General features: G+C 39.7%; 2 protein-coding genes across 18 annotated transcripts in view; one reads left to right on the top strand and one right to left on the bottom strand.

Moving 5' to 3' along the window:
- The window catches only part of cast (calpastatin), a 41,580-nt gene extending 28,090 nt beyond the window's left edge, over positions 1-13,490 (top strand). For 14 of the 17 annotated variants that reach the window (XM_061688193.1, XM_061688186.1, XM_061688198.1 and 11 more), the window contains 21 exons: positions 711-812; positions 881-997; positions 1,389-1,463; positions 1,551-1,616; positions 1,856-1,960; positions 2,043-2,159; positions 2,888-2,962; positions 3,333-3,428; positions 3,515-3,568; positions 3,694-3,825; positions 3,957-4,073; positions 4,274-4,399; positions 6,190-6,297; positions 6,405-6,512; positions 7,569-7,661; positions 9,413-9,457; positions 9,554-9,646; positions 10,778-10,864; positions 11,095-11,118; positions 11,352-11,465; positions 12,250-13,490. In XM_061688193.1, coding sequence (XP_061544177.1) covers positions 711-812; positions 881-997; positions 1,389-1,463; positions 1,551-1,616; positions 1,856-1,960; positions 2,043-2,159; positions 2,888-2,962; positions 3,333-3,428; positions 3,515-3,568; positions 3,694-3,825; positions 3,957-4,073; positions 4,274-4,399; positions 6,190-6,297; positions 6,405-6,512; positions 7,569-7,661; positions 9,413-9,457; positions 9,554-9,646; positions 10,778-10,864; positions 11,095-11,118; positions 11,352-11,450 — 1,839 coding nt within the window. In that variant the 3' untranslated portion in view covers positions 11,451-11,465; positions 12,250-13,490. The remainder of the gene's footprint in view (positions 1-710; positions 813-880; positions 998-1,388; positions 1,464-1,550; positions 1,617-1,855; positions 1,961-2,042; positions 2,160-2,887; positions 2,963-3,332; positions 3,429-3,514; positions 3,569-3,693; positions 3,826-3,956; positions 4,074-4,273; positions 4,400-6,189; positions 6,298-6,404; positions 6,513-7,568; positions 7,662-9,412; positions 9,458-9,553; positions 9,647-10,777; positions 10,865-11,094; positions 11,119-11,351; positions 11,466-12,249) is intronic. The other 3 variants (XM_061688188.1, XM_061688192.1, XM_061688187.1) reach the window with 3 other exon arrangements.
- Positions 11,341-15,735, bottom strand: cd8a (CD8a molecule). The gene is made up of 6 exons (XM_061688202.1): positions 15,613-15,735; positions 15,203-15,525; positions 15,010-15,103; positions 14,813-14,911; positions 14,620-14,659; positions 11,341-14,141 (listed from the first exon to the last, which is right to left on the bottom strand). Exons 1-6 carry the CDS (start codon positions 15,659-15,661, stop codon positions 14,090-14,092), a joined length of 657 nt encoding a protein of 218 aa, XP_061544186.1. The 5' UTR covers positions 15,662-15,735; the 3' UTR covers positions 11,341-14,089.
- Between the last annotated feature and the right edge of the window lie 502 nt (positions 15,736-16,237).

The following is a 16,237-nucleotide window of genomic DNA, read 5'->3' as shown; positions in this document are numbered from 1 at the left end:
GTGTGTGTGTGTGTGTGTGTGTGTGTGTGTGTGTGCAAAACATATTACAGTTCGATGTTGTTCTCAAATTGTTTGTGTTTTTAACGGGACAATACTTGACGAAGCATTGGCTAAAAAAAAAAAAATTGTTTTATCTTTTTCTCCAATATTGATGAATTGTTCTCAGGGTGAAGGATTATTTAGTTGAACAACTATTTATGTCGCATTTACAAATACATTATCATAAACAATGTGATCATGGTGGTCATCCAGGTCAGTGTTTGCTAACCTCTGTTGATGGCACATATTTTACATTAGAAAAATCTCACAGAGGACTACAAACAGAAATGTCACGAAAAGTATACATAATCTTGTTTTGCACACATATAATTTACTGGGCCTGTTTTCGTATAACACAAAAATGATATACTCACAGGATTTATTCCATTTTTAGAATGGCAACAGGCTGATACACGTTTATTGTACCTTCTGCTGGAAGAGCATTTAATTGTTCTGTCTGTCACTACACGTCACAGCATAAAATAGATGAAGAAAGATACATTATTTATAATAAATAAATAATCATTTTTGGTCCAGCTAGGTGGCAATTGGATAATTTACCACAGCGCATCTGATGATCTCTCTCGACACGCTGTGTACAGTGGTTGTGAATCACTGGTCTCGGAACAATCTTTTCTAGTTTGAAACTACAACCCTTATTGTCTCCTCAGGGTGGCTCCATGTCTCTAGGTGCTCTCAGCGCTCTTGGTGACACCCTGGCAGCACCAGAACCCAAACCAGAACCCAAACTCAGACCTGAGGATATTGTCTCGGTAGGTAAACATCTCATTGACTCATCTTCACAAGCTTCCAGACTGTTTGCTCCATATTCACTTTGTAGGAGGATAAACGTAAGAAGGAAGACGCCGTGCGTGTAGGAGAGCGGGATGGCTCAATTGCACCAGAGTACAGGTTGAATGAGGAGGAACTCAAGAAATTGCCTGCTCCTAAACCAGAGGTGAGACGACATCACATGAGCTCCGTTGGCCATATGGCGTTTAAATAAAATCCCAGGTTTTTGTCACAAAAATGTGATTTCCGATTTTTATCGCTCCCCCCCCCTTTTGCTTCTAGAAAACGCAAATGACAATGACATTATTCAGTTATACAAGTTTTATTCTTTTTTTATTGTATCCTTCTGGGTTTGATTTATTTCTCCTGATCCAACAACTACGGGCTATGTAAGTGGCAAAAAAAAAGACAATTAAAAAAAATAAATAATCATCATCTTGATAAATAAGACTGAATTAATTGTTTTACCTTGTTGTTCCTCTCATTTGCCTGCCAGCCACGAATAACAACAGCAGCAATGACATTTCCCCCCCCCCCCCCCATTGTGCTTCACACAGCCCACCTTGAACACTAATGAGGCCCTGGACCTTCTGTCCGGAGACCTCTTGACCTCCTCAGTCGCTCCAGCACAGGTACACTGCCAATCTCTCACAGAAAACCGCAGACACAATGAAACAAGCAGTAGTTGGAACAGTGTTTGTTTTCTACTGTTGTTGTAGAAAGCTGAAGTTCCTGCATTTGCTCCAACTGTCTCTGTGTGTCCTGCTCCACCCACGCCTTCTCAGGTGAGAATTGTGGTTCTGTTTACTTCTTTTTCATAAAATGAGTCGGTTTTTATATTAACACTCCATAATCTCCCACAGGGCTGCTTAATGACTTGCTCAATAGCACTCTGAATTTACCAACAGACAGTCGCTAATTTCATATTTTGGGGTTTGAACCTTCAACCCTCCTTACAGATGAGCTACTACAACCCCATAAAGCCACATGAATGACGGAGCTTCATCTCTTGTTCTCTCCTCAGGGTGGCTCCTTGCCACTGGATGCACTCAGTGCTCTTAGTGACACTCTGCCAGTGGAAGCACCAAAACCCAAACCCCCCAAGCTCAGACCTGAAGATATCGTCTCTGTACGATCCCAGAAGTCACAATATTTACAGTGCTCGGCAATCATTAGACGGGACACTCAATTTCCTTCTTTCTGCATAACAGGAGAAAAAACACAAGGAGGAAGAGGCTGTGCGTGTAGGAGAGAGTGAGGACTCCATTCCATTAAAGTACAGGTTTAATGAGGAGGAACTGAACAAAATACCTGCTCCTAAACCTCAGGTGAGATTGGATCAGAAGCAGTGTTAAAGATGATAACCATTTGGATACTACAGGTGAAATTACAGGATGAACCTAAAATGCACTAGAACCTTTACAGGTGAACTTAATTTGACCTTGTGAATGTCCAACTGTTCATTGTTTCGGTACTTTTCCCACAACTCGCTGTTCTCTGACAAGGAACTGAATGGAAAATTGAAAACGGGAGTTTGATCCGTGAATGGACCAACACATGTTCATTGGTTCAATTCCAATTGGCATTGAAACAGTCCTCTTCGTTATGGTGTTCACATTTTGATATCATGAGATCAAGATGACACCTCACAATTATTCGGCAGTACCTCGCCGTAGGAAAGAGCGTATCCTCAGGGGCACGTGACCGATGGCGCAAAGTGTCATCAGCAGGTTGCAACGGAGAAACTGGACGAGACATTTATAAGGCAATGGAATTGAACATGCTTGGAAATTGAAAGGAACAGCAACAACAAAACGAGCTGTTGTGAATGTATCCTTTCAGCTCATTGAGAGAACAATGAGAGAACAGCAAGTGTGCATTAAGTTCAGCAGCAAAGGTTATAGTGCATTTTGGGTTCGTCCTGAAATTTAACCCGAAACGCGAATATCCCTAACGTTTTGTGAGTACTGCAAGTGTAGATAAAGACACGAGGACCTTTGGCTTGATGGCACAATGGAAGATGCTTCAGGTTGCTTTTGCTTTGTGCTTCTTGCAGCCCACCTTGAATACTAATGAGGCGTTGGACCTTTTGTCCGGAGAATTCACAAGTTCCTCAGCTGCCCCAGCACAGGTAATCAGTGGGTGATGTCATGTGCAGATTATTTATTTGTGTTAATTCCTTTTTGATGATCCTTTTAAACTGGTGTAGCTGGATTTACATTTACCCGTCTGTTTGTCGTTGAACGTCAAGTATTGATTATTTTTCTGGTTTAATAATTTGTTTGAAAACACAGTGTAGTGAGCTGTGGCTGAGTTGTCATCTTTGGTCAGTTTTCGAGTCCCAGGGGGAATAACGTTGACGATTCGCAAGTAGTAGAAATGTGGTGTCAAACTAGAAAGCAACTAGTTTGGAAATCAAACTTTATGCTGATTTGACATATTTAGAACGTTTACTCCACTATGATTACGTGTTCACTCAAAGCTGTTGTCTGTGTTTCCAGACCAAAAGAACATTGTCCGCTCAGGACCTTTTGACTTCAACTAAATCGTCTGGTGTTCACGCACCTCTCCCTCCTGTGAGCAGAACGACACCCCAGGTACTTTCCTAATCCTTTTGTGAGGGTTTGTCCCGTTGAGCCACCTGTTGTTCAGTGTTCATACACTCTGTGTTGTGCTTCTGCAGGTATCAGATTGTCCTCCTGTGTTACCACCACAAGGAAAGCCCAAGACTGATGAGGTAATCTGAATATCACACATAACATTTCCCCCCTAAAAGCATGATCATAATTCTGTATTTCTGCTCTGGGTTATTATGGTGGTCATGATAACGATTGTGAAGTTCCAGTCTTGTTGTCTCCTCAGGGTGACTACATGTCCCTGGATGCTCTTGGTGCTCTTGGTGACACGTTGGCAGCACCACAGCCAACACCAGAACCCCCCAAACTAAGACCCGAGGACATTGTTTCAGTAAGAGACACACACCTATGCTCACTGGTATGAGTTGACGTAATCAATACTTCTTACTTCATTGTTTGCTAATGAAAACTTACAAAATGCATTGTTTTGTTATGACAGTCGTTTCTATGTGAACATGAATTACTAATTGAGGTCAACTATTTTAATAGGAGAAAAAACACAAGGAGGAAGAGGCGGTGCGTGTGGGAGAGAGGGAGGACTCGATTCCACTAGAGTACAGGTTCTATGAGGAGGAACTCAAAAAACTGCCTGCTCCTAAACCTCAGGTAAGACTTGATCAGCATCACTATGAATGTTTGATGCTGGTGATTGATTTTGTTTATACACAAGACCTCAACAACTGAGTTGGGGGGGAGAATCAGTAGCTTTCCGTGTCTTTGTTTGTGGTCAAAGAGATGGAAAATACTCCCTTTGAGATGGACATGAGACATTTGTGACTTCAGTTTTAATCTGATTCTCTTATTAGTCATACCTGCAGCCCAAGATGAATACCAATGAAGCCTTGGACCTTCTATCTGGAGATTTATTGACCCCCTCTGCTGTCCCTGCTGTCCAGGCTCCCATGGTTTCCTCCTCTGCTGGTCCTGAGCATGTATGTTTAGTCAAGTCAAGTCAAGTTTATTTGTATAGCCATTAATCACAAAAGAGTCTCAAAGAGCTTGACGCTCCCTTCCAGGATAACCAGGCTGCAATGGATGTCAAGTGGGCAACATTTCTCACACAGTCTGGTGCTGTACAATGTTCATTAGGATGGCATAGGAGTCCATTTTAAAGAGAAAAGGTGCCGCAGGGTAGACGCCTTTGGGAAAGCGGTTCTACCTCAGGACCAGACCCAGTCAGTCAGAGCAGAATCCTCCATAGCACCTTGTCCCACTTGGTCTGTGCAGAACCCAAACAGCAACAGACTCAGATTCGGTCAACGTCACCTAGCCCTCTCTCTCCGAGCAGGAGACCAGGGCGGAGGAGATAGGACAAGCGGCAGTAAAACAGGGCTGCATGTACTTTAACTAAATGCCAAAGAGTAGAAATAAGTCTTCAATCAGAATGTAAACATTTCTACTGAGGTAGCACCTCTAATATCCGCGGGTAGGGTTTTCCTGAGTACTGGAAATGCTCCAAATAGAAAATGCTCCAGAGACTGCGGACCTCTTTCTGGCACTTTGAGTCACCAAAAGACCAGCCTTTTGTGAGCGTACTACGAAGTCAGCGAGATAACAGGGTGCTAGCCTGTGTAATATTGTATGATTATGTAACAGGACCTCAAAATCTCATCTCAAGTGGACCGGGAGCCAATACAGGTTGGACAGAAATGGGGGTGATAAGATCGAACTTTCTCATCCTCGTCAAGTCTTGCTGCAGCGTTTTGTACTAACTGCAGAATTTTAATACTAGACAGACCAGAAAGCAGCACGTTAGAATAGTCAAGGCGAGATGTAACAAATGCATGGGCTACGAAAAAACAGTTTTGGTGATATTCTTTATGTGCTCTTGAAAGGAGAGAGTTGAGTCAACTAGAACGCTGAGATTTTTTGCTGACGCACTTTGGGTACTGGTTGTTTTGTCCAAACTCAAGACTTGTGTCCTTAAACAAGTGGCGACTCCCAATTACACCAATCGCGTGGACTAGTTGGTTTTAAATGCACGTAGAGCTGAGTATCGTCGGCATAACAGCGAAAGCTAATCCATCCATTTACAACACAGCTTATCCAGGTTAGGGTCGCGGGGCGCTGGAGCCTATCCCAGCTGACTTTGGGCAAAAGGCCAAACACGGACAACCAGTCGCACTCACACTCACACCGTCACTGAGTGGGAACTGAACCCACGCTGCCTGCACCAAAATCAGGCGAATGTACCACGACACCATCAGTGACCCCGAAAGCTAATATTATACAGTGTTTGCGTATGATGTGTTTTGGTTCCTTATGGATTCCTGAATGCAAGAAAGTGTTTGAGAAATGTGTCCTTGTTTGTCTCGGAGACCGTCTTGCATCTTCCTGTGCTTTAATGTGGACCTTTTTTCCATTTTCAATGAGCTCTAGACATTTCACCATTGTGAACAGGGATGAGGGATTTCAAACTAAATTCACTTTTTATACCCACATTTGAGCACTGGAGACAGGACATGGAGAAGTTTGAACCACTCAAACAATCTGTTGAAAGTAAATACATATACTTTAATTAATAGATAATACTGTGCTTTACTCTTTGTGTGCTAACCATTATAGAAACACACATGATTTTGGTAATGACCAATGCTGTTAGTTTAGGGCCTCTGTGGCATAAACTTCACATTAGGTGGGGGTCTGCTCCATTTGTTAAGCATTATATGATTGAAAAAAGAAAATCCAGGTGAAGGAATATGTCAATGTCTCTCTTCCTCAGTCCTCTGCAGACTTTGCTCTGGATGCCTTAGCAGAAGACTTTGTTTCATCCTCTGCTGCTCCCACAGTGAAATCTGCTGCTTATGCCCCCACAGAAACTGCCTCAGAGGTAACAAAAACAGATAAAGCCTGAACTATTTGTAAAGAGTTTAATATTGTCAGATTTTTTTTTTTTTTTTTTTTTTAATGTGAATGCTTTTTCGTTTCTGCATGCAGCTTTTTGCAGGAGCAGGCAGTGCCCTGGATGCTTTATCAGAAACTCTGATAACAGATATTACCCCTGCCCCTCAGCCAGCCCCAATTCCTGCCAAAGACATTGTCAAGGTGGGCACTGACTAAAGAATTTTAATTGCAAAAATAAAAGGTTTAATCTGAAACCAAGGCAACAAAATGTGATGGTATAATGATGTATTTGATGTTCAATCTAAATTGCTTTGGTATTCCAGCTTCACACTTTACGTCAGAGCTTTACATTATCATTATAAGAGATTGCATTTTTATTTTATTTTATAATTATTTTTCTAATGTCATCAATGTGCAGATAAATTTAAACTGTAAAGGACCTATAGCGTTCAGATGGCCTATATTTCTTTAACAAGGTCCCTTTGTCTAATTCTTGCTAAAGAAAATAAATCTGTCAGTTGTTTTCAATAATATCAATCTGTTTTGGAGCAATCGGGAAATAACTACTTCCCCTGGGAACGCCCCTTTTTCATCACCAAATTCGAGACGCCGCCATGTCTTGGTTTGACATCGGCGACGAAGCTGAAGACCAAATTAGCCGCGTGTGCTGCCATCCTTCTGCAACGAAGCGTTACAGTGATCGATTTTAACAAAACAAGCCTGCTCAAATGTATCTAACCTCATTATTTTCACTTGGTGTCTAAAAAAGCAGATAGACTTTCATTATAGGAAACAATGACACCACAAAAAACATAGTAGTTTAATAAGGAAATGTGCTTGTCGTTTTCGACCAAAATGTGGGCAGGCCGCAATCTGGCTGAAAATCAAATATGTCATCAGAAAACAAGTCTAAAATTGCTACTCAGTCTATTTTGGGGAAATATTTTTTGCAGACACAAATTTTAAGTTCAGATTTATGGAATATGTGCCAATGTTTTTTTGGGGGAAATCTTTTTTGCAGACACAAATATTAAGTTCAGATCTACGGAATACGTACCAATGTTCACAGCATTAGAGAGGTCCTTTAACATTCATCTCATTTGAAAGACTACCTAAAAATCCCCCCCCCCCCCCCCCCCCCCCCTAAAAAAAAATTATAAAAAAAGGTAGACAAGTAGCAGCACAAAGATAAACTTGCTAAGTGCTCATAAAATGCGTCATTTCTTTTGTCCTAATGTGTGTGTCTTTTGTGTACAGGAGAAGAAGGCTGTTGAAGAGAGGCTCATTAAAATGGGGGAGAGAGACGACTCTCTGCCACCAGAGTATAGACCCACCGAAGAGGATCTTAAGGTAAGAGAAAACTGGATTTTGCACCATCAAGACACCCTTGCATTCATTTAAAAATGCAGGAGAACGAAGTAGCCATATTTCATTACCGAATTAACCATAGTGGCTTCTCCCTTTTATGAATTAATTGTCACGTGCATAGTCCACTTGGATGCCTCCTTTTCCGCCCGCAGGACAGCGTGGTAGCATAGTGGTTGGCACGTCTGCCTTAAAGTCGATAGGTTCCGAGTTGTGTGCAGTTTTCACGTCTTATTGCCAATTTTATCGAAACGCTTGATTTCAGTTGTTGCTGCTGAGTATGGCCCAACCAGTTATTAGGTTTAGGGGGCCATTACCTATTACCTTTTCACACAGCGCCAGGTAACTTAGAATATATTTTCTTTCCTTAATAAATGAAATCACCATTTTAAAACAGCATTTTAAGTTCACTTGGGTTATATTTGTCTGATATTTACATTTGTTTGATGATCTTAAACAAAGTGGGGAAACTATGCAAAAATACAACAATTTGAGAAGGGGGGCAATACTTTGCACGGCACTGTAGATATTGTAATTTCAAAGAAAAAACTGAAAACATATATCACATACAATATTGCGCTCCCTACTTAATATTTGGTTGCACACCTTTTGGCAGTGATGGCAGCCTCCAAACGGTTCTTGTATCCATCTATAAGCATTTTGCACTTCTCATGTGGTATTTTCTCCCATTCTTCCTTTGCAATTTGTTCGAGCTCTTGAACATTTGCAGGGTTCTTTTCCTCTGGCAGAGTTCAGCTCCCCCCAAAGATTTTCAATTGGATTGAGATCAGGACTCATTGCTGGCCATTTTAAAAAGGTCAATCTTTTCCTTTGGGTCTTTATCTTGCTGGAGGACCCATAATCTTTGCCTCAAACCAAGTTTTGTTACACAGGGTAAGACATTTCGCGCTAAAATCGCTTGATAATTTTCTTATTTCATGATACCTGTGATATAGTCAAGGCCTCCAGTACCGGATGTAACAAAGCAGCCCCACAGCATTAATAATCCTCCACCCTGCTTGACTGTTGACAGGGTGTTCTTTTCCCCAAAGGCTTTATTGCGCCGCCTGTAAACATACTGTTTGTGTGCATTGCCAAAAAGCTCTATTTTTGTTTCATCTGTCCATAAAATTTGTGTTTTATATCAAACACAAGTTCCCCATAGGAAAAAAAAAAAAAGTTTAACTTGATTCATTTTCTTCAGGAGATATTCTACATTTAGTACTTAAACTTCATGGGTTCCAATAATCGTGAGCACGACTCTAAAGGCCTCCAAATATATACAGCAGATAGAACCGACCCCGATGGAACATTATCGTATAGTTCATATAGTTTTGTACTTCTATTGTTCTCTGCTGTTGTACTTTTTTTCCCCTCTGTTCTCTCTTCTCTCTGTGTCTGTCACCTCTTAAACCTCGTTCTGTCCAACTGCATTCCCAATAAATATCCATCACAATATCAACAACCAGAGAGAGAATATATCAAACTGCCCTGCTGCACAGCAAAACTGTTGCAGTATAAAAAGGCATACAGAGCCACCATTCTGCATCACTAAGCAAAAAAAGGCCTCGTCTCTGTTACCTTACCTTACGTTACTTCGACTAGACGCGTATTACAGGTTAGTGATCCAGTTGAGTAAATGAACAACCTAGGTGACTATGTGAGGAAATACGGTATCAAGTACTGTATTCAGTGTGTGTAATGCAATATGACTTTAATCAACTTCCTTTTTAAAGAAAATGGCTGAAGCTAAGGCTAATACAGACGCCACACCAAAGAAGGTGAGTCCCTTGCACAGCACACCGATGATGCATGGATATGATGTGCATATATACTGTTTTTAAGTTCATGTTGCATTCTTTGCTCCCCTGTTGAAGACTATGGACGATAAGACAGCCTTGGATTTGCTGTCCAGTGATTTCGGCACATCGGAGCTGACGCCACCTGTGCTTGACTCGGAGCCCTTGAAGGTAGCACAAAACTGACTTCGAACAACTACTATAGTAAAGTGGGATTACCTTCCTAAAATCACCCTGACTTGCCATAAATTTAAAAAATACTGTAAAATATAATAAAAAATATCATTACCAATATTTGTTCTTATAAGAACATACTAGAAAATAATAATTATTATAGCAATGTTTCTCAACCTTTATTGAGCCAAGCCGCATATTTATTTTCATTCGAAAAGCTCACGACACACCACCAAACAATAATGTCACAAAGTCGAAGAAGAAGAATCACCTTTTATTGTCATGAACATGCATGCATGCATGCACACGAAATTTGTTCTCTGCATTTTACCCATCACAGTGAACAAGTACATGTACAGGTACTGAAATAATGATGAGCTCATCCCAATTTAGTGTGAAATGTGGGCCTGTTAGTTAAACACAAAGCTATTATTCTGTTGTGTCAATGGCAAAAGGCGGATACACAGGTTAATTGTACCTTCCGCCATCTAATGGAAGAGCATTTAATTGTTCTGTCTTGTCACTCTTTGACACTGGCATAGATAGATGAACAAAGCTACACTCTTTGTATTAAATAATCATTTTTGGACCGATTTAGTGAAATTGGATCATTTCCCACAGCACACCTGATGCTCTCTCACAGCACAGTGGTTAAGAATTACTGATTTATTGTGCATTCAAACTGAACCTCGTGCAATGGTTGGAAAATTGCAACAGACCCCACAAACATGGTGGACATGCCATGTTTTGTCATAATTCCAAAGGACGGAATATCATTTCATATCATTTGTTGCATCCTAACATGGGGCAACCCATGTAACACCTTTACATTTATGTTGTTGTTTTTTCATTTGTGTGTTTCTCTTAATTTGCCATGATGAATTGAAGTCATTTTGTACTAACTCTTTACGCTATTCTTAATATAAGTAAAGCACCATTAATATACACGTAAGAGCACGCACCCTCACTTGGCCCTCTGTGTCTTGTCACAAAAGGTCCTGGCGTTTTTATGGCCCTTTTAAGTTATAGTGTGTTATAGTGTGCCTTCTCAGTGATTAATGCTGAAGGCAGACATATTTCAACGTAATTATTGGACATTAAAAATCTTTTTTTTCTTTTCTCTGGTAGCCCATGCCCTGTCCTGTTCCAGACACACTGGCGGGCACCCGCCTTCCTAATGACCCAACACTCAAGGCAAAGGCAGGCACAGCCAAGGTAAATAAACAGAAATGAGTCATGTGGGGTTCAAACATAATATTTATAATAGATCCTGTTAATGACTTAACATAAATAAATGCACAACTAATGGAAAAAGCTACAGTGTTAGTATCCCCTCCAGAGGTTGTTCACTAGGACCTAAAAGATAAATAAGACTTAAAAGATCTTCCCCTCAGTGACCTCGTGTTTGCCTAGCATGACGTAGGTGTCAACTTTGTTACTTACAGAGCAAGAGCAAGTCAAAGTCTAAAGTAAGCAACGTTCCTGCTGCATGAAGATGTGCTACAATGTACATTTATCTTGGCGCAACAAATTACTATTTGCGAGCCTGTCTGCGCTTGATGCTACACACACAGCTGCATGCAGTGCACTCTCTTCTGTATGCTTCACTTCATACATATAAATGCATAATGCCTGTTTGATGATTGCATGTAGAGTGTCGCTCCTAGTATTTAGTTTTTTTCAACTGACCCTTGTTTTCCAGAAACAACACACATCGGCGTCCCCTGCCGACAACCAGTTCTCTGGCCAGCTAAGCTCAGATGTCGTACGAACATCGACACAGCAGGGAAAGAAGAGCTAGGCTGCTCACTGTCAGGTTTGTGTCATTCGTGCACTCGATGAAGAGGAAATGTAGTACGGTCACACTGCAGGCACAAAGGATCTCATCACAAAACAGTTCAGACAAATTGATAAATTCAACTCAAGCACTCTTCAGGAAGAATGTGGCATTCATCAGTTTTTTTTGGTTTTGTTTTCTCTTATTTCTCAACACTCCATAGTATACTATCAAAGACACATTTTAAGTGATCAAAATAGTTATGGATTGTTGATGGGTCATTCCAGAAATGAGGACAATTTTTAGGCATATTGTTGAAAAACGGATCACTTTTTGTGTTTTTGACATGTTTCAATCAAAATGTATAAACCATCATATAATTAGATTCGTCCAGCTCAACCATCAAGGGTACACATTTTATGATTTGTATTTGTGATGGACTGTGTCTAATACTCATGAGCTGCTGATGCCTTATACGAGGGACCTTTCTACCACCATTGATTGTGACGTAATGCCACTCTACATCGCCTCAGTGTAACAAATTAGCCTGTGATACGCCCAACGGCATCGTTACAATGTTTCCCAAATGTTACTACAAACGATGCGTAGTCGTTACATGGAAGGGGGGGCCGGATCCAGGCACAATGTTACAGGTTGCTTTGCAGCGCATACACAGTTAAAGAACACGTCAAGAATCTAATGTAAATTTTTTTTAGACTAACATTTTTTAATGAACAAATGTATCTTTTGGTTGTGCTGAATGCACGTTTGCTCCTAATAATCAGTGAAAATGAATACATTAATAAATAAATGTTTGTTGCAGGTTGCTGGTGCAGTTTGACCTCCAGAGGCCTTTGAGGACGCACCCACGGGGACCCTATTCTGCATTGAGATTGTATTTTATTAAATCATCAAGGATGTACAGTAGTTAAACGACAACCTAGACACACACACACACACTTACAACCATGCATTGTTTGCTTGGTTTCACTTGTATTTAAGGATGAGGAGCTTTCGGTTTCTGTCTGCGTGGCGAGACATGCTGGAACCAAAAAAAATTAATTTGCTGGTCATTGTGTATAAGAAAGGTGTTGTCCATGTCATGTGTTAGCTATCCTACGCCACACTCGTAACACAACGGCCGTGCAAGCTTGTTGACAGTCATCTTCCATAAGAAGTGTGGAGTGAGTGTATAGTATTAACATGTTGTGCAATGCTTTATCCAAATCTAATTTGTTTTTTATCATTATGTGCTCAAGTGCCATTAAGATGCTAGTGTACAGCTGTGTTCACTTTTATTTTGGACAATACTTACAAATATGCAGAGCTTTCCAGGCGGCTTAATTTCTTGCAAATGCCATTTGGAGAAATATCCATAGGGTCTTTAGTATATATTTTTGTAAAATGTACTGGTTGCCACAATTGCACTTCGTAAACAAAGGTGGTGTTTGAAACAACTGTAAAAAAGGATTTTACGCTATAAAAAAACAAACAAACAAAAAACACTGTATGACTTTAAAGGGCTTTGATGTGTTAAGTGAATACAAAGAGATTTTCTTCCTCAGTTTTTTTTTTTTTTTTGGGTGCACATCAAGAGCGGTGACATATTTTAGATATGGGAACACTAAATGAATCTAATAATCAATAGATGTGTATTTTCCAAACCATTTGTGCCTAAAAGGAATTAAAAACACGAGCTACTTTGATGAGTGGGCTAAATACTGCTAAGAACATTTTTCATTTTTATTTTTTTTTCTTAACGTGCAAGGGATCCGTGTGTGTGTGTGTGTGTGTGTGTGTGTGTGTGGGTGTGTGTGTGTCAAACCTGAACAGGAACAAAAACTCCTGACTTGGTGGTTTTTCACTCTGCAGAAAGGTATAGCAGCCCACTTCCTGTTCACTTTGGGGGGCTTACACACATCATCATCTATTTTGCTAAAACCATTGAATGTCTACCAATATATTTTAGCATCCCGAATGACTGATAGTGAAGCAATGAGTGGGTTTGTTTAAATCAGAAAGTGACAAAACAAGGAACATAAATAAAGACAATTCACTGATTAATTAAAATGTCTGTGTGCTCTTTGATGTTTCATTTTATATATAACTACTATCGGAAATGTAGGAATTTTAAAATACTGTACTCTTAGATTTACCCCATATTATATAATTTAAAAAAAATACAAAGTTAAAAATTCAATTCTAATTGGGTATTTGTAAATCACAAACAGTAAGGTTATTAAAAAAACAATATAATTTTAAACAGTCAACAAATGCACAGTTAAAATTTCTTGAGAGAAATTTACATATAAAAATAAAATACAAAATCCATATTTCAATATTCTGGACAATCATTGGGATAAGTAAACATTCAGCCTACTGAAATAAAATATTCTTTGTCTGTCTACAGGCTCATCATTCATTAATGGGCATAAAGTATTACCATATGACTACTACTAATTGAGATTTTAACAAAAAATAATGTAACTCAATTTATTACAAATAAAGGCTCATCACCGCTAAAACTGAACTAACTACATTGAAGGGAGTGGTAAAAATGGAGTTGTTGAGTACTTGAATTATGTTAACTATTTTATGCATCTAGTTACAGTTTTGAAATAGAACATGTCAACACAATAGAATGTTTATAATGTGTACAATGATCAAGTGTGCTGCTGCTGCTGCTGTTTTCCAGGAGCAATTTTCTTTTGCGGCCTGGGAGAGAGAGAAAAGCTTATTTAGATGAAGAGATCCTTGAGGTAATTAACACGTTTTTTCCAGATTTAATCTAATTAATATTTTTTCCAGATTAATCTTCCTCTATTAGTATTTTTGTCAAAACAACTTTGAGCCTTTGAAATCTCATTTTGTCGAGAAGCAATATTGAAAGTCTAATTTACAGACATTCAATTTGTAATTATTACTGGTATGAGCTATTCAATTTTATTCTTAATTACATTTAGAAATTGTTAATTACACCAAAATATAATTTCAAATTAACATTTATGTATTAGTATGTCATATAATTGAATTTGCATTCCTATTTATTCCAGATATGAAAGGTATTCATTTTCATTTGATTTCAGCATAATACCATGTTAGGTGGATTTAAACCAATGACCTTAGTCTGTCTAAAATGTGGGCCACAGATTAAATTATAACAATTTTTACAGTACATAATTATAAAACATACCTCTTTTTGTAATGATGCGGGCACCTACGTGTCCTCACACCTGCAACAGAACATTCAACAAACAGAACATTCAAACTGTAGTAAAGTGAAGATATTTTCTAAAGTGTAAGGAATGAATCCAAAATGAAAATGGGATGTGATAGCCTCCTTGAGGACTGCCACTTACATCTTTGACGTATTCAAAAGGACTTACGATTGCAGTACACCACAATAATGAGGATGAGTAGGAGAAGAAGGCCACAACTGCCTGCTAGTGGAATCAGTATGATGGGATTACACAACATGGAGTGACCTAATAAAAAAAGATATTGATTGACTTAACTGTATCCATCCACACAGGACTGAGAGCCGGGAGTTACGACTCAGGGTGACATTACTAATGTACTGTACCTTGCTTAGTAACATTCTCACAAGCACAGGGTAAAGTGGTCGTGGATGGATTGAGTTTGACGGTGGGGGCCTCAGGAGGTTTTGACACACCATCGTTTAATCAAGAAAAAGTTTGATATTATCAAATGGTGTCCCATCATCATCATGCATATAATCGTTTTAACTTGATTTAAAAACAACAACAAAACTCACCTCCTGTCAGTCGGGTGATGTCGCCGAATTTCAGCTGGTTGTTTTTTAGAGATGCACAACTGTAAATGCCGCTGTCACGAGCTTTGCTGAAGGACTTTAGAATGATGATGTCATCACGGATTCTTCGGTCACTGAAGTGGGACATGGAGTCACTCGTTGACTTCTGCATGCCATTGTTGGTGTAAGATGCCAGGAACTCCATGCCGGATTTGTCCACCACTCGAAACCACATAACCATGGACCCGACCTCAGAGGGCTTGCAACTCACTTCAATCTTCTGCCCGTCTTTGCTTACGTGCACTCTACCAGCTCCTGCAGTTAACTCTGGATGACAACACAAAGTGGGATTTGTCCCTCACCTCATTAACATGGCAGTAAAAATATTTCTGGTCAAATTTACAAGTAACTCACTGTTGTAAAACAACAGCGTTGCCAAGATGCAAATCAAATGTCGATCCATTTTAAAGTGCAGAACTGCAGAGAATGCGTTTGTGCTGTCAGGAGGGAATCTGCTTGTGAGGGCGGATATGAGGACCACACCCCTCATGAGTTGTCAAACACGTTGCAGACAACTTCTCCATCGAGGTCGTGCTCTACATAATGTTTGAGGAGGAACATGTCTGCATGTCACCCCTCTTTTAGAACTTTCTGTAGCCGCCATGTACTGACAATGACAAACACTGCATCACATCTACCTATCTGTCTCTAGATCTCCACATTGGAAGGGTGCTAAAAGATAACAGAAATGTACAGTACTTACTTTTTAATTGCTTGTATACAAATAGTTGGGTCTCTCATCAATTACATGAGAGTTTATATATTTTTAGTAGCCACAGCACAGGTGTCCCAGGTCCGTGCCGCTTATAAAGTAAAACATACCTTTGTTAATGTAGAATTAAATGATAGTCATACTTTATGCTTCCACATCACATAAGGGCTCCCTCCAAAAAAAACACGTTTTTCAGGCTGCTACACAGTTTAGAAAGAATGTTTTCTTCATAAAATGTCACGTGGCGTGTCCCGCCATAATATTTTT

Source organism: Phycodurus eques, chromosome 10 (assembly GCF_024500275.1).
Source record: "Phycodurus eques isolate BA_2022a chromosome 10, UOR_Pequ_1.1, whole genome shotgun sequence".
In the NCBI taxonomy this organism is placed as follows: Eukaryota; Metazoa; Chordata; class Actinopteri; order Syngnathiformes; family Syngnathidae; genus Phycodurus; species Phycodurus eques.
Note: the sequence above shows the minus strand (reverse complement) of the source record. Positions and strands in the feature narration are given on the sequence as shown.

What these genes read in the sequence shown, in the direction of transcription:
- cd8a (XM_061688202.1), bottom strand. Translation starts at nt 15,661, where the DNA reads ATGGATCGACATTTGATTTGCATCTTGGCAACGCTGTTGTTTTACAAC. An exon ending in ACATCACCCGACTGACAGGA is followed by an intron (nt 15,104 to 15,202) that starts GGTGAGTTTTGT and finishes TCTTGATTAAAC; the next exon opens with GATGGTGTGTCAAAACCTCC. An exon ending in TATTGTGGTGTACTGCAATC is followed by an intron (nt 14,660 to 14,812) that starts GTAAGTCCTTTT and finishes GTTCTGTTGCAG; the next exon opens with GTGTGAGGACACGTAGGTGC.